This window comes from Sardina pilchardus, chromosome 16, assembly GCF_963854185.1.
Source record: "Sardina pilchardus chromosome 16, fSarPil1.1, whole genome shotgun sequence".
NCBI classification, from domain to species: Eukaryota; Metazoa; Chordata; class Actinopteri; order Clupeiformes; family Clupeidae; genus Sardina; species Sardina pilchardus.
In genome coordinates this window covers 28,240,921-28,259,558 of record NC_085009.1, presented here as the reverse complement: position 1 = coordinate 28,259,558, position 18,638 = coordinate 28,240,921, and the positions used below count along the sequence as shown (strand labels likewise).

General features: G+C 41.6%; 1 protein-coding gene across 1 annotated transcript in view; it reads right to left on the bottom strand.

The window, feature by feature from the left end:
• The window catches only part of LOC134059640 (uncharacterized), a 301,237-nt gene that overhangs the window by 233,368 nt on the left and 49,231 nt on the right, over window positions 1-18,638 (bottom strand). Inside the window, exons 9-10 of the mRNA XM_062516082.1 lie at window positions 18,549-18,638; window positions 18,075-18,248 (exon numbers count right to left, since the gene is read on the bottom strand). The exon at window positions 18,549-18,638 is cut by the window's right edge and continues 84 nt beyond it. Of these exons, the coding sequence (XP_062372066.1) occupies window positions 18,075-18,248; window positions 18,549-18,638 (264 nt within the window). The remainder of the gene's footprint in view (window positions 1-18,074; window positions 18,249-18,548) is intronic.

Sequence of the window (18,638 nt, the reverse complement as noted above, 5' to 3'; positions counted from 1 at the left end):
ACTGTCTGATAACCTTAATTTTAGTGTGTATACGATTGGAAAATAACTGTAAGACAGCTGCAGGCAGCTACAAGAAGTCGAATACCCCTAGCGTCTAATAAGGCTTTGACGTTTATATTAGGAGGATATGACATCTAAACACCCAATATGCCTGTCTGGAGTAGCGCCACCAGCTGTCCAAAGTCAGAATATTTTTTTACATTTAATATCAAAATGTTAGTTCATATTAATCTGATGATATCCACATGCCCAAACTGCTAACCTGGTCTAGTTAAACCAGCTGACCAAAGAGGAAATGTGCTAGACATTGACAACACCTTGTAGCCTGGCTAACGCCTCCCACTTCTCAAATGAGACGTGGTCTGGCAACCAGACGTTCATTTTCTCGTATTTGAAAAAATGCCCAGATCCGTTCATTGGGCGCCACGGATGTCAATCAAATGCGTCTCTGCATAGCTCTTCATGGTCTTGCTTTCTCCCCTGTTCTGTGATTGGCCTCCAACATCAGGCGAACATGGGGGCGTTAGTTTCCAGACTGCCTTAGCAGTGTGAAAGAAATCACCGCGCAAGGCAGTATGGGAAACCCAGGCTAAACACCTTGGCTAATTGATCTGAAACTTTCCTACATATTAGATATTATGATAAGGCTGATACTGACATGCCTAATTCATATGTCTGTCAACAAACCATCATTTATACCACAATATCCAAATAACAGACAGATGTTCCTGTGATTTAAAAAATAGATAGAAGTCATGACTTCAATTGCTCTTCGGGGCCAGCAGGGGGCAGTCTGATACAAATCATATTACAACAGACTATGGAAAATGACAAATGTTGATCCATTGTTTAAGGTTTGATTGTTGATCCATACTGTATGACACTCCCTGGTCTCCAGAGAGCACTGATTCTATGAGCCTGTTTCATGGACTTACGCTGATCCATCTGTGACATCATCATGTTTGAACTCAATGACGCGGTCATCTGACTCGTCACTCTTTATGGACACACGCGTGGGCACAGGTGATGGAGGCCTCTCATGATGGAGTGAGCTGTGGTGTAAAAAAACATCAATTAACCTTATAGGATTGGCTTATTCTAAATGTCTTTTTCATTACTTTATAGACACTATTAAATTATCCTCTAAATGTATTAACTGTGAATTGTGAAGCGTGACATTGAAGGAATGAACTTCCAGAAAACTTCCTTATTTGTGCATTTCACACACCCAAGCATCACACTGACCTACTTATCTTCCATGGTATTCATAAATTACAAAAAAAACATTAGCACATAAAATAGATAATAATTGTTTTTTTTCAGCATTTGAGGAAGTAAAATGTCCATTTTGGGTTAAACCAATCAGAGTGCTAGCAATGACTCACATGGCCAACCATCTGTGAGCTTCTGAAATGTCTAATAAAGATAAAAATGTCAGCCAAATGAAATGTAATGTAATGTAAGATAGCAGCGTCATAATAGTGAAGCGAGGGAAAACGAGAAGCTTCTTGTAAATGTTACTCTAAGTTTTTATGGATGATCTCAAAACATTTGCCAGAAAATAGTCGGATTCGACTTCTTGTAGCTGCCTGCAACTGTCTTAAGATGACTGCATACATGATTATTTATTTCTGAGATTCTACATTTTCAACCCTGAATTGTGCAAACATCATGCACTATTCCAGGTTGAAAATATGTCAGAATCTCAGAAATAATGACATATGCATTCATCTTAAGACAGCTGCAGGCAGCTACAAGAAGTCGAATACCCCTAGCGTCTAATAAGGCTTTGACGTTTTTATTAGGAGAATATGACATCTAAACACCCAATATGCCTGTCTGGAGTAGCGCCACCAGCTGTCCAAAGTCAGAATATTTTTTTTAATTTAATAACAAAATGTTAGTTCATATAAATCTGATGATATCCACATGCCCAAACTGCTAACCTGGTCAAGTGTCACTAGCTGACCAAATAGGTTAATGTCCTAGACATTGACAACACCTTGGTTAATTGATCTGAAACTTTCCTACATATTAGATAATATGATATGGCTGATACTGACATGCCTAATTCATATGTCTGTCAACAAACCATCATGTATACCACAATATCCAAATAACAGACAGATGTTCCTGTGATTTAAAAAATAGATAGAAGTCATGACTGCAAATTGCTCTTCGGGGCCAGCAGGGGGCAGTCTGATAGAAATCATATTACAACAGACTATGGAAAATGACAAAAGTTGATCCATTGTTTAAGGTTTGATTGTTGATCCATATGGCACTTCCTGGTCTCCATAGAGAACTGATTCTATGAGCCCGTTTCATGGACTTACGCTGATCCATCTGTGACATCATCATGTTTGAACTTTATGTAGCGTGGGCACAGTTGATGGAGGCCTCTCATGATGAAGTGAGCTGTGGTGTAAAAGAAACATCAATTAACCTTATAGGATTGGCTGGATGGATGCAGCCACCCAGTGACTGGCATCAATGCAAAATATCACACCCAACAAGAAGTGAGCAAGTGCTTCCAATGTAGGAAACATGCAAAAACAAATAGCACACGCCTCAGATATGTGTATTTGACAAACGCATCACATTTCAATTCTTTGCTACTGTAGATTCCGCCCCCCGCTGGACTGGACCCCCTGAAAGGAGGGCAGACACAGTTTTCGGTCAATATCTCGAGAACCGTAGGGCCTAGGAGTTCCACGTTTATTTTTTAGGTTGGTCTTAAGGAGCCATATCATCCCATAACCACTCATTTCATGTGTAGCGCCACCTAGTTTAAAAAGGAAAAAGCAAAAATTAGGTGTCGTAATCTCATTTACATGCATAAAAGTTGCAGTAGGGGATGAAGAAGGAGATTGAGAATTGAGAAGCGTGATTTGTTTTTCTAGGACTGAGCGGCGGTCATATTTTGGGCCGCTTTGCTCGGCGGTCAAAATAAATAGATATCATGACTGAATTGCTCTTCAGGGCCTGCAGGGAGCGATGGGTTACAAAACAAATACACAAAAGACCATGGCAATTGACAACTAAAAGCACTCAGAGAGCGCAGACCTCCGCCTGTATTGTTCTTAGGTTGTCATACATTTGAATCTAAACTTCAGATCGCCACCACGTGGCCATACCATGTCATTACACCGCTAAGCGAAAGATATAAACGCCTCCAGAATCCTGACGATACTGAGTGATACGGATCAAAATGAACTTGTTTCTTTTTTGGGTCATTTCTGACCTTCCCTGAAAACTGCTAACCTGGTCAAGTGTCACTAGCTGACCATATAGGTTAAAGGGATAATCCGGAGTGAAATGCACTTTAGATCAATTTTTCGGACTATTGGGAGTACATACGTTGAGTTGACACCAAAATCATGTCATTCGGATGTATTTTGAGAAAGTTCGAGTTCACCGTTTTTAGCCAAAACTCGTTAGCCTGTAAGTGACCGGGGCAGGTCCTTTCGCCACTACAAAACACTATTTTTATACCTCTTCTACTGTTCCAAACAACACTACACTTACGTGGTAGTGAGTAGAGGGTCCCTAAAGCCAAACCGAAGTATCCCCACGTCTTTATGTGGTCGGATAAAGAGTCCAGAATGAATTTAATCGAGTCAGTACCTTCCGGAAATGTCGCTGCGGCAGCTGCGCAACGCTTCAACAACACTTTACTAACATTTCCGGAAAGGTACTGACTCGATTAAATTCATTCTGGACTCTCTATCCGACCACATAAAGACGTGAGGATACTTCGGTTTGGCTTTAGGAACCCTCTACTCACTACCACGTAAGTGTAGTGTTGTTTGGAACAGTAGAAGAGGTGTAAAAATAGCGTTTTGTAGTGGCGAAAGGACCTGCCCCGGTCACTTCCAGGCTAACGAGTTTTGGCTAAAAACGGTGAACTCGAACTTTCTCAAAATACATCCGAATGACATGATTTTGGTGTCAACTCAACGTATGTACTCCCAATAGTCCGAAAAATTGATCTAAAGTGCATTTCACTCCGGATTATCCCTTTAATGTGCTAGACATTGACAACACCTTGGTCAATTGATCTGAAACTTTCCTATATATTAGATAATATGATAAGGCTGATACTGACATGCCTAATTCATATGTCTGTCAACAAACCATCATTTATACCACAATATCCAAATAACAGACAGATGTTCCTGTGATTTAAAAAATAGATAGAAGTCATGACTTCAATTGCTCTTCGGGGCCAGCAGGGGGCAGTCTGATACAAATCATATTACAACAGACTATGGAAAATGACAAATGTTGATCCATTGTTTAAGGTTTGATTGTTGATCCATATGGCACTTCCTGGTCTCCATAGAGAACTGATTGTATGAGCCCGTTTCATGGACTTACGCTGATCCATCTGTGACATCATCATGTTTGAACTTTATGTAGCGATGCTCTGACTCGTCACTCTTCATGGACACACACGTGGGCACAGGTGATGGAGGCCTCTCATGATGGAGTGAGCTGTGGTGTAAAAAAACATCAATTAGCCCTATAGGATTGGCTGGATGGATGCAGCCACCCAGTGACTTAGCCTGACTCTCGCCAGACCCTTGTAGTTCCGCCATGCTCCACCAGAGGCGTTTCGCTGAGCTCCACACAAGGGTCTGGACGCGAGGGCAATCCAAACCCCTGCCAGTGATCAAAAAATGAGCAACCAATCAGGAGCGCCGAAGCGAGTGTTTGATTCAAATAACAATGGCGGCACGCAGCGAGGAGTCTTGTGCTGACTTTGATTCTGCTATTTCAACCGTTTTATCGAATCTATCGAGTATTCATTCTTTAAAAGATTAACAGAGAAAAGTTTTGAAGACATTTATTGGTGGCAAGGATGTTTTTACTCTTCTTCCGACCGGGTTTGGCAAGAGCTTGAAGAAGCCTAGCACGTCATTCAAGATAACAGGCAAGTGGTTTATCAAATCACATGCGAGGATGTTTTACAAGGACCCGCCTTCATAAATACATCTCCTATCGACAAGTCCCAGATCCTTGTGTGAAGCAGACAGCGAACTACAGGATCTGGCGAAAGTCAGGTTACCAGTGACTGCCATCAATGCAAAATATTACACCCAACAAGAAGTAAGCAAGTGCTTCCAATGTAGGAAACATGCAAAAACAAATAGCACACGCCTCAGATATGTGTATTTGACAAACACATCACATGTCAGTTCTTTGCTACTGTAGATTCCGCCCCCCACTGGACTGGACCCCCTGAAAGGAGGGTAGGGCAGACACAGTTTACGGTCAATATCTCGAGAACCGTAGGGCCTAGGAGTTCCACGTTTATTTTTAGGTTGGTCTTAAGGAGCCATATCATCCCATAACCACTCATTTCATGAATAGCGCCACCTAGTTTAAAAAGGAAAAAGCAAAAATTAGGTGTCATAATCTCATTTACATGCATAAAAGTTGCAGTAGGGGATGGAGAAGGAGATTGAGAATTGAGAAGCGTGATTTGTTTTTCTAGGACTGAGCGGCGGTAATTTTTGGGCCGCTTTGCTCGGCGGTCAAAATAAATAGATATCATGACTGAATTGCTCTTCAGGGCCTGCAGGGAGCGATGGGTTACAAAACAAATACACAACAGAACATGACAATTGACAACTAATAGCACTCAGAGAGCGCAGACCTCCGCCTGTATTGTTCTTCATAGGTTGTCATACATTTGAACCTAAACTTCAGATCGCCACCACGTGGCCATACCATGTCATTACACCGCTAAGCGAAAGATATAAACACCTCCAGTATCCTGACGATACTGAGTGATACGGATCAAAATGTACTTGTTTCTTTTTTGGGTCATTTCTGACCTTCCCTGAAAATGTCATCGACATCCATCCATCACGTATTGAGTTATCTAGCTAACAAACAGACAAACAAACCAAGAGACAGACAAACAAACACAGATGAAAACATAACCTCCTTGACGGAGGTAAATATTGACTCATCATTTACTGTTTGGTTCCATTGTAAGCATTGATGGAATTCATTTGCAGAGAACTTTCTTGTCCGTGCACCGTACATACTCAAGATTTTACTCTGACCCACTCATGCTTGCATAATATTAGATTTGAAAAAAAAAAAAATCTGGTATAAAATAGCTTTCGGGCAATTCCATATCAGTTGGAACAGGTCCGACACCATGGTCCTCAGTTTTTCCTGATTTTTGGTCCAAATGTTCCTCCATGTCTCATTAGAAGAAAACCAACATTTTAGCTTGGTATCTTGTTTAGTTTCTGAGATATGGCTCTTCAAATGTGGATAGACGCGTCCTAAAAAAAGGCTGAAAATTCCTGTATTTAATGAGCACCACTGTTTTTTAAACCCCTCTCCCCTCTTAAGGCTACCATATTATGTTCTAAAAAATTGAACACTGGGGCAGTACCCTGTGTTGTTGTCCAAAATCACAAAGGAATTACAGTCCAGTCCTTCCCACCATTGGAGACTTATTCATCGAAACAAACCCATATTTTTTTTGAAAGCAATGAAAAAAAAAACAGTTTTTGTTCTCTTATGGTCATGAATGGCTAGCACTCACATTTTTAAGACTCTACAAATATCTAGTCCATGAGTAAGAGAACATGTTGACAAAAAATTGAGATGGTAAGTTTTCGTATTTCGAGGCTATGAGCCTTCAAAGTTGGCCAAAATGGTGTTTTTTCCTAAAAATGCCACTTTTATTGCCTTTTTCCAAGGACAAGATGAAATGCAAATCCAACATTTCTTTTTTCCTGCAATAGTGTGGCACTTTATAAATCATGTGAATGTGGTAGATCCGACCTGTCCATTTTAATATCCCCACAGCACATGTCTGAAGTTAGAAAAAATGAAAAAATGTCTTGGCTGAAGGAGGTGTTGGTTTGATTTGTATGAACCTCTTAGAAGGACAATATGGGGTGTAAACCCATTTTGTCTTTTTGAGGGATCAGAATGCCATCCTGTAAAAAGGATAAAAATGTTATATCCCATTTTTACTCTTTATTGATCCCTTAGAATATGTCCAAAAGTTGTCATGAATGAAAAAAGGCGACTAAATTGATTAATGGCCAAGTGGATCAAGTCACACAAGGCTAAAAATGAAATATAAGACAGAAGAGATACTGAGGGAGAACACTGTGAAATGTATAACCCCTGCTATGATGGCCTTTGAACCCCCCCCCCCCCCCCACCTAAAGCTACAGGTCTGCTAACTAACTGGAGAGGCTATACTGTACCTAGAGCTACACAGTTCATAGGGCTTTTTTCACAGTAGGAACTTTGAGATGACCTAACACGTGTTAGGTCATCTCAAAGTTCCTACTGTTTTCCTACTGTATGGGCTACTGTAGCCCATATATTACATGAACATACTGTAGTAATCAAATGGTCAGTATTGCTATTTAGTTACTGTGCAAGTTTCATGGTGGAGCGGTAGTCCTAATGGGAAAGTGGCCTATACGTCACAGGGTCTCTGGAATGGGCAAGACCTCTATGAGAACGAAAATAAACCAATTTAAACACCAGTTGGCTATATTATTTCCATACATAAACCTATCCACAGGTAGGCCTAATACAGTACATGTTTTCATGAATTGAATTGCTTGGAAGTGCAGACGAAATGCCACATATTAGTTGGAAAAGTATTCAGATCAAATGTGCAACAATATCGGGAATGTAAATGCCTCTGTAATATTGTCTGACACATTCCATTTAGAGGTATTGCTCAACACTGCTATTGGTCGGCTTTAACCAAATATTTTTTATATTAATTAGTGAGCCTAGGCCTGACTCCGCCCACTTTGTGCTTCTGGCTCACTCTGGCTACAGTGTGTGTGCACTGGCGTTCATGGCAAATTCAGATGCCTCATTAGCAAAACAAAATGGGAACTTCCCACTTCTCCCCTTGCGTCTGAATATAAAGATGCTGTCTATGACCACTGGCATCTCATTGATTCAGACCCAAATCTGAAGGAAGTCTTTTCAGAGAGACTCAAGTTTGTACAATAACAATAGGTAGGTTATTTTGTGAGTAACCTAACCACTGATCTCTATTGATATTGCACCAAGAATCTACCTAAAAAGTCTCAAAAGTGGCATTATTCCTGAAGTGGGTAGGTCAAAAGCCCTTGCTTTGTAAGATAAACCTCACATGTGGAGTGTTTACAGAAACAGATGTAATCTAATTCTAATTTTATTTGACACGCGACAACCTGGTACTTCGGATGTAGCCTGCCCAAGTCCCTATATTATTCACTAACACACATTAATCCACCATCCCAGTGCAATTGTGAAAAAAGAGTGCAAGTTTGCCAGCTTCCTCTAGAAGGCAGAGAGACCTCCAGTCAGACCTGTTCCTGTCCTTACAGCATGTACTTTAACGCTTTAGATGGTGAGCCACACATTCCAGTGAACTTGGAAACCAGTTCAACTTGATCTTAATAAAAAAACAGACTAAGTCAAATACATTGTTTGTGCATGGCCTAAAAGATCGTTGTCACAGCCATTTAAAGTGGGAATATATTGAAACTCAATTGTAAGCTTTAGTTTGTCTTTTTTCCATGCTTGTTGTATAATAAGAGACCAAATGTAACCTACACTGTCTTACACGGACCACTTCACACAAACACAAGATAAACAACCTGAAATTAAGTCCCAGTTATTTAATTAGTGTAAATAGTCCCCTTTTGGGCTATGTTTGCTCTTACTTAGATAACTATCCTTACCTGTCGATGAAGATTTAAAATTTGTTTTCCAAGTTTTCCACTAAAACATCCCCACTTCCTTCTTTGAGTGATCAACGTCTTCTGTCTTTTTCACTCTCCTCTTGGCTGGCTCATTTCTATTCCCCTCCCACATACCTGATTATGTCTCAGGACGACGTTTCAGTCCTTGAAGCTCACAAGGCAGTCAGAGAAATCTGCAACCTTTTCCTCACACTGTCTACAATTCTGAATTTAGTCCACCACTATCATACCTGTACCAGAGAAAGCAGTGGATTCGTGCCCTAATGAGTAATGACTACAGGTGTGCTTCTTCAACTGCAGCTCAGAGTCTACCCTCTCCAGTAAACTCCTAAACACACAGACCACTTCACAGTGCTGTGTAATATTGAGCTTCCTCACTGGCAGGCCATTGTATGCAGGGATGGGCAGTATGTCTAATACATGTATTTAAAATATGTATTTCAAATACAAAACACTATTTTGTCATTTGTATTTTATTGAGATGATGAAAATGCCCATTCAACCTGAAAAAAGGCATACATAACCATTCAAATGGCTCAGAAGCTGTTCAGTGAAGGTAAATTAAGTTTTTTAAAAAACCTGCACAGTTCGCCTTTAAGGAAGGGTTCCTTGAGTTACCGAACATTTCTCAGGGCAGAGGTTTATATTGGAATGTCTAATATGAGGGGTCAGCATAATCTACTCTGTTAACTGATTATGGAAGGAGTCTCTTTGCTTTCGGATGTTTTTTTTCCAGAAAGTGTACAAGTGAAGGGATAGATGAAAAAGGCTTTTAGAAATAAGTATTTTGTAGTATTTTGAAAATACAAAATGACAGTGTTTTTTATTTTGATAATTTTTTTAGGTGGGTATGTGGTATTTTATTTGGAAATACATTTTGATGTATTTCTGCCCATCCCTGATTGTCCAAAAATGCTCACATTGGAATTTTGTTCTGACCACCTCCCCTACAGGGTCAATTGACTCTTTCCAAAACACCATTTCTTAATGTGCTCACATTGTGACCAGTGTGCTTAAAGTGAGCAACAACAGGACTATGTTCATTTCCAGCTCTAACAGAGTCACAACAGCCTAGTAATGTGAATATAGTCTGCCCAAGTCCCTATGTTTACTTATTTATATAACACATCATCAAGCTTTACACCAGTGCATTTGCAAAAGAGTGCAAGTTTGCCAACTTCCTCTAGAAGACAGCTGTAGAGACTTCCTGTCAAACTTGTTCCTGTCCATACATCAAGTATTAGATGGTGAGCCACACATTCCAGTGAACTTGGAAACCAGTTAAACATGAACTTAGAAAATAAAACCAGAAAAAGCCAAAGAAATTCTTAGTATATACGTAGCCTAAAGCCTAATTGTAAGTGTGATATACTTGCTAATGTTAGCTTGTCATTTTAGTCTCAGCCTGTGAGGGTCACCACATGCCAACACACACACACACACACACACACACACACACACACACACACACACACCAACCTCAGCTTGTGAGGGTCGTTACACCCCCCACTCACTCCCCGGTATATAAGTATATTTGATTACATGAAAGAAATTCGGTCTCTGCATTTATCCCACTCCATGAATTAGTGAAACACACACAGCACACAGTGAGGTGAAGCACACACTAACCCGGAGCAGTGAGGGGTTAGGTGCTTTGCTCAAGGGCACCTCAGCCGCTGATGTGGGCATGAGACAGCAGTGCTCCACTTCCCCTGTCCACATGATTCCTACTGGTTACCCTTTGGTTACAAGCTTGAAGCCCTAACCAGTAGGCCACTGCTGCCCCTGTCTACTTATGTGTATTTATATGTATTTCTTTTATTTTCTTTCTTTGTATCCTCAATTAAGAATAAATATTACATAAGGACACACACACACCAAATGCAGCACAGGAACATTCATGCAGACACCCACACACACACACAGAGATAGACACACCCACAAACACCCACACACACACAGATAGACACACCCACACACACCCATACATACACACACACACACACACACACCCCAGTCAAGAACAGAATTCTTCATGCAGGTACAACCCCTCAACCCACACCACACTGACTAGCCAGGACATATTATTATTATCACACACACACACACACACACAGAGAGAGAGAGAGAGAGAGAGAGAGAGAGAGAGAGAGAGAGAAACTGTCATAATCACTTTGTCAGTACAGGATTCTTCATGCACACACTACAGAACATATACACTGGGGAGCACATGTATTTGATACCATGTTAAAGTTGCCTAAAAAGAGGAATATAAAATAATTATTTGACAAATGATCTTAATGCCTTAATAAAAAAAAAAGTAAAAAATCAAACTGCTAAGGACACCAATTTTCTTTGTGATTGAAGAATGTATCGTAAATAAATAAATGTTCAATGCTAGGGGGCATAAGTATTTGACCCCTATGTTAATTTCCCATAGGAGCAGGAGGATTTTTTATATGTTTTTTTTTTTGGCCAGCTATTTCATGGATCCAGGATATTATGCATCCTGATAAAGTTCCCTTGGCCTTTAGAATTAAAATACCCTTCACCATAGCTAGAGATTGGCATGGTGTTTTTTTCCAGTTGGCCTATTAGTCTGTTTGATTTGCATTGAGCTCAATGAGCAACATTTTTGACAAACAAAAATATATATTTAGAGGCAGCTCAATCACGTGGAAGATTGCCTATGTTAAAGCTCACCTGTTTGGGTTTTTTCCACTTGGAGCAAGCAGTTGATGGTCTGGTTCCACCGTGTTCCCTGCAGTCTGGGCTGCCACTTGAGGAAGCAAGCCCTCTTCAGGATAGTGGGGGTAGTGCAGAACTTCGCAGCCAAGATGTATCCAGTCCAGTACCTTGGGTTGGACCCCCCTAAGAGGAACAGGACGCGTCCGGACCATTAGTATAAGTATAAGTATACAGTATATACTTTTTTGATCCTGTGAGGGAAAGTGAGCAGTGAGCTGCCTGCCCAACAGCGGCGCTCGGGGAGCAGTGAGGGGTTAGGTGCCTTGCTCAAGTGTGTGTGTGTGTGTGTGAGGGGTTAGGTGCCTTGCTCAAGTGTGTGTGTGTGTGTGTGTGTGTGTGTGTGGTTAGGTGCCTTGCTCAAGTGTGTGTGTGTGTGTGTGTGTGTGTGTGTGTGTGAGGGGTTAGGTGCCTCGCTCAAACTTCAGCTGTGGACTGGTCGGGGATCAAACCAGCAACCCTGCGGTTACAAGCCCGAAGCCCTAACCAGTAGGCCATGGCTGCCACATTATGGGGAATAGATAGACCATTCAACAGAGATGAGAATAAGTGTTACTGTTAAACAGTGTTATTATGGGATGCCGATATTTACTACTTAACATGCATTTGACTGTTAATGATGGTGTATTTATGTGTTTTGTAATGGGGTTATACAGAGACATCATAGTGTTAAGAGACCGGTGTTATTGTTCTTTATGCTTTGCCAACTGTAATCCATAATGCTGTGTAATTAATGTTCTACATCTTGGAGTTGTTACCTTGTTGCAATATAGTATGTAGATCTCCTCATGATGTTATCCATAGAGTATATAGATCTCCTCGTCTCTCATGATGTTATCCATATAGTATTTCTCCTTGTCCCTAATGATCCTGATGTTGTCCATCCTCCCCAGTCCAGAGCAGCCTTAGAGAAACTCCTCAGGGTCCTCCAGCTCCCATTCATGTTCACCACTCATGTACTCATAAGCAACTTTACAACTGGTATCACATATACAGAACGCTATCCACTCATGTACTCATCAGCAGAGATGCAGCAGCACTCATGTACTCATAAGCAGAGATGCAGCAGCACTCATGTACTCATAAGCAGAGATGCAGCAGCACTCATGTACTCATAAGCAGATATACAGCAACACTCATGTACTCATAAGCAGAGATGCAGCAGCAGCACTCATGTACTCATAAGCAGAGATGCAGCAGCACTCATGTACTCATAAGCAGAGATGCAGCAGCAGCAGCACTCATGTACTCATAAGCAGAGATGCAGCAGCACTCATGTACTCATAAGCAGAGATGCAGCAGCACTCATGTACTCATAAGCAGAGATGCAGCAGCAGCACTCATGTACTCATAAGCATATATGCTGCAGCAGCACTCATGTACTCATAAGCAGAGATGCAGCAGCAGCAGCACTCATGTACTCATAAGCAGAGATGCAGCAGCACTCATGTACTCATAAGCATATATGCTGCAGCAGCACTCATGTACTCATAAGCAGAGATGCAGCAGCAGCACTCATGTACTCATAAGCAGAGATGCAGCAGCAGCACTCATGTACTCATAAGCAGAGATGCAGCAGCACTCATGTACTCATAAGCAGAGATGCAGCAGCACTCATGTACTCATAAGCAGAGATCTTCTATAGCAAGTTTCACAGTGAAATTCAAATTCTGTTGTGTTATACAGTATTAGGCACACACGGTTGTGAGGTATCTGAAAAAGTGCTTCCGGGATTTCGAAAATCCCTGATAGAGGATCAGACATAAGCTGTACTTCGCTGCTAAACTTGCTATAGAAGATCGTTGAAGACCAGTAACGACTCGGTGAGCTGCACATTTTTAAAAACGAACGTTTAGGGGTGTTTTAAGGACAGAATAGTCCATGCACAAAGCGAGCAATGTTAAAGCCATACAGAGCTCCATTCTAAACCTGCCAAATTCCACAAACAGGCTAAATCATCAAGATTTCGGTGTCAAACACTCGTTTTCATGCTAGGCAATACAGAAAACGGGCTTAAAGTGTAAAATACCAAACTATTCCTTTAAGTTCATATGTGAGTCAAGGCAGGTGACCCAATACTTTTGTCAATATAGTGTGTATGTGTGTGTGTGTGTGTGTACAGTGTACAGTGTGTGTGTGTGTGTGTACAGTGTACAGTGTGTATGTGTGTGCTGTGTGTCTATGCGTGTGAGAGCTCATGAGTATATGCAGCTTGGCCATGTGGTAGAGAGAGAAAGAGAGAGAGAGAGGAGAGAGAGAGAGAGAGAGAAAGAGAGAGAGAGTGTGAGTGTGAGTGTGAGTGTGAGTGTGAGTGTGAGTGTGAGTGTGAGTGTGAGTGTGAGTGTGAGTGTGAGTGTGTGTGTGTGTGTGTGTGTGTGCAGTGGGTCCAGGATGGAGGGCATCACCCAGCTCTGGTCCCATTGGTGGGCACCCTGCGCCCACAGCACCCAGATCACCGTGGGCAACCCCACACACACACACACACACACACACACAGCCTAATAAATGATTAACAATGCTTACCAATTAACTTAACATGTTACCACGTGTTTTTATTGAAAACATTCTTTATACAATATTACTCACAATTTTCATATTTACATAAGTCACTTTAAATCATATAACTTCACATATGAATGTGCTGCAACACTTATTTATGCACAGTGTAAAAACATGATTCAGGTGGAACACAACAGGATGGATTCATTAGAGTCCATATATTTGTAGATGTTTACAGTTTGGATGTTTCTCCAGTTCAGAGAACAGCTGCTGTGCTGAGGGTCCAGGCTGATTGTCCCCCAGCCAGAGCTCTCTGAGGGCTGATGGGTTTGATCTCAGTGCTGATGCTAAAGCTGTGAAACCTTCATCTGTTATACTGCAGCACTGCAGGCTGTAGGAGAGAGAAGGAAACACTTCATCAGATCAGCTGAAGGACACACACAGACCAAAGAGGGAAGCAGTTATTACCTGTATGTGTGTGTGTGTGTGTGTGTGTGTGTGTGTGTGTGTAGTAAGTGATTGAGTCAACGGTTGGTGTGTGTGTGTATGTGTGTGTGAAAGGAGTACTATGCTTGAGTGTGACTCAGTGGTGTGAGTATGCGCTTGAGTGTGTGTGTGTGTGTGTGTGTGTGTGTGTGTGTGTGTTTGTTTGCTTGATTGTGTGACAGAGTGATTCAGAGATTTGTGTATGTGTGTTAGTGAGCGAGAGCATCAGTGTGTCACAGTGTGTGTGTGTGTGTGTGTGTGTGTGTGTCATATTATAGTGTGAGTGATTGAGTGAGTAAGATAGTGACTGACTGACTGACTCAGTGGTGTGTTTGTGTTTGAGTGAGAAAAAGAGATAAAAACACACTGTCAAATTCACTGATAGCAACTCAGTGTTAGGTCTTGTGATACTCACTCTAGCTTCTCCAGTTTACAGTTGGGATCCTCTAGAAGAGAAAAAAGATGCTTCACTGCTGCTTTATTCCCACTCAGCTGCAGCTCTCTCATGTGTGAGGGGTTTGATCTCAGTGCTGATGCAAGAGCTCTGAAGCCTTCCTCTCCAATACTGCAATATGTCAGGCTGTAGAGAAGTAGGAGAAATACTTCATCTTCATTTCCTTTTGGACAATCAATATTACTGTCAAATTTCAAATACTCTCTGAGTGTGTGTGTGTGTGTGTGTGTGCGTGTGCGTGAGTGTGTTGTGATTGTGTGCAGATGAGTGACTAAATAAAGGACTGACTGAATGAATAAGTCAGTGGTGTGTGTGTGTGTGTGTGTGTGTGTGTGTGTCTGTGTGTGTCTGTGTGTGTCTGTGCTGCTATGGTGTTATAGTGTTAGAATGTGAGAGATCACATAAGTGAGTGAGAGAAACAGTAACTAACTGACTCAGTGGTGTGGTGTGTGTGTGTGTGTGTGTGTGTGTGTGTGTGTGTGTGTGTGTGTGTGTGTGTGTGTGTGTGTGTGTGTGTGTGTGTGTGTGTGTGTGTGTGTGTGTCCGTGTGTGTGTCCGTGTGAGAAAAAGAGATAAAACACACTGGGCTCTATTTTGCCAACTGGGCAATGAGCTTTCGCCACTTGCGTGACCTATAATTACTATTCTCTGCGAGCGCATCCTTCATTTTTCCAGCGCAAATGTACGTTCTCTAAATAGGAGATGATATTGCGCCCTAACGGGCGTGTCAGTGAAGAGAAGAGGTGTGGTCCGGCGCAAAGCTCGCCAGTCGCTAATATATGGATGCAGAAAGTAAGTGCGCCACTGACCAGGAAAAACCTAGTCGGAAATCACTCGCGCATAGCTGAAAGGCTATTTTATGAGCGACTGAGGCTTGGGGATATGGAAGACTGCACCGTGCGCGCACACACCCTACTTCTTTCATCAGCAGGAGTGCAGTCGGAATATAATGAAATAATATTGGAATATAATTAAATAATATTTGTCCGTTTCTCGGTTTTAGGTTGTGTATTGGTCAGCAAAAAGTAGCATACATAGCATAACAACATCCACATGCAATAATACAACAATAACGTCTAACACTGACCTGCTCATTTAGACAACATTACACAGCCCTATGGCTAAGTTACCTTTAGTTTTGTTCTGGTACCTTTAACGTCTTGCATTAAACAGCTGTAGCGTTCTGACAACTGTCTACCTTGTCATTGCATCTGGAATAACTCCTCTAGCTGCCTCCATCCTCCATCCTTTCTGTTTTGTTTGTTTAAAAGAACTTGCGATATCCATTATGAGTAGGCTATTGAGTTAGTGAATTAGCTTCACATTGTGTGCTGATAGCGGAGTAAAAGAAAACAACAAGTAGCCTAGTTGCGCGCCTGCGTGCGTAATCTCTCCTGTTCAGACGAAATGTGCGCGTTGATATAGCTCTATAGCGCATTAAGTTAATTTTGATAACGTGTTGACTGACTTTTTCTTAGAATAGAAAATTGTAAATAGCCTGATGTCAGGCAGCTAATGGGATGCTGTGCATATTGGGTGGGTACGGTATGGCATGCCAATTTGGTGTGAATACACACACACACACAAGGGAAATGTAATAATGATAATGATCAATAGTGAGAACTGGCTTCTGGCTACTGCTGCGGCTACTGCGTTCATTCTGAAATCATCTATTTAAGTCATAAGCTTGCTATATTATGTCGATCTGATTTCATGAAACAAAGGCACAGCAACGACAAATGTAACGACGTATTCATAGATAATCATTCTTCCAATATGAATGGTTGCCATGCAACATCGAGACGCAGCCACTTTAACTTTTGTGCAAGTTGTGGTAGTGCATTAACGAAATGCGGTCAAGGTGTATGTTTGTGTTGGTTTTTATAACAGCATCGAACGCGATTCAGCCACTCATCATCAAGGACCGGAACTATTCATGTTAGAAGATAATATTCTCACATCGTGTACATTATTTTCACAATTTTCCAGCATAACATTTGGGAAGGCTCCTTCCCAAGCCTCCATTACGCGCCGCCAATGCCTCGCACGAGCAAGTCGGTCTCTGCTGGAGTAGACGCCCAGATAAATCCGCCATGATAATACCAACAGGCCATTGAACAATGCGCCAGGCTTTTAAAGGGAATGAGAGTGTGAAATCTAATTGGTTTATTGCATGCTACACCCAAAAGACACCCACGACTAATTAACTAAGTTAAGACAACCCCTTTTCACTTTGCGCCAAGCGCAATGTTCATTTTTCACGCAGTCATTATAGCCTTTTGCGCTAGGACCGCCCCCAAAGAAACTTTCATGAGTGACTAGTGACAATGCCCATTTGATCCTGATAATAGAGCCCACTGTCAAATTCACTGATAGCAACTCAATATTTGGTCATGTGATACTCACTGTAGTTCATTCAGTTTACAGTTGGGATCCTCCAGAAGAGAAGAAAGATGCTTCACTCCTGAGTCTCCTGCTATATTCCAACTCAGCTGCAGCTCTCTCATGTGTGAGGGGTTTGATCTCAGTGCTGATGCAAGAGCTCTGAAGCCTTCCTCTCCAATACTGCAGTTATCCAGGCTGTAGAGAGAAGTAGGAGAAATACTTCATCTTCATTTCCTTTTGGACAATCAACATCACTGTCACATTTACAATACTCTTTGTGTGTGTGTGTGTGTGTGTGTGTGTGTGTGTGTGTGTGTGTGTGTGTGTGTGTTGTGATTGTGTGCAGATTAGTGACTAAATAAAGGACAGACTGAATAAGTAAATCAGTGGTGTGTGTGTGTGTGTGTGCGTGTGTGTGTGTGTGTGTGTGTGTGTGCTATAGTGCTATGTAAGGGATAATGTATAGAACGCCGGTCATTATCGGAAAATAATTCCCGACAGGATGAACTGAACCCCGCGTGTGTGCTATAGTGCTATGGTGTTATAACGTTACAATGTGAGAAATCAAATTATAAGTGACTGAGAGAGACAGTAACTAACTGACTCAGTGGTATGTTGGTGTGTGTGTGTGTGTGTGTGTGCGTGCGTGCGTGCGTGTGTGTGTGTTTGTGTCCGTGTGAGAAAAAGAGACAAAAACACACTGTCAAATTCACTAATAGCAACTCAGTATTTGGTCTTGTGATACTCACTGTAGTGTCTCCAGTTTACAGTTGGGATCCTCCAGAAGAGAAGAAAGATGCTTCACTCCTGAGTCTCCTGCTTTATTCCATCTCAGCTGCAGCTCTCTCATGTGTGAGGGGTTTGATCTCAGTGCTGATGCAAGAGCTCTGAAGCCTTCCTCTCCAATATTGCAGCTATTCAGGCTGTAGAGAGAAGTAGGAGAAATACTTCTTCGTCATTTCCTTTAGGACAATCAACATTACTGTCACATTTACAATACACTTAGTGTGTGTGTGTGTGTGTGTGTGTGTGTGCGTGTGTGTGTGTGTGTGTGTGTGTGTGTGTGTGTGTGTGTTATAATGTTATAGTGTGAGTAATGTGGAAGTGAGTGAGAGTGTGACTGACTGACTCAGTGGTGTATTTGTGTTTGAGTGAGAAAAAAAGATAAAACACACTGTCAAATTCACTGATATCAACTCAGTATTTGGTCTTGTGATACTCACTGTAGTTTCTCCAGTTTACAGTTGGGATCCTCCAGAAGAGAAAAAATGTGCTTCACTCCTGAGTCTCCTGCTTTATTGTCACTCAGCTGC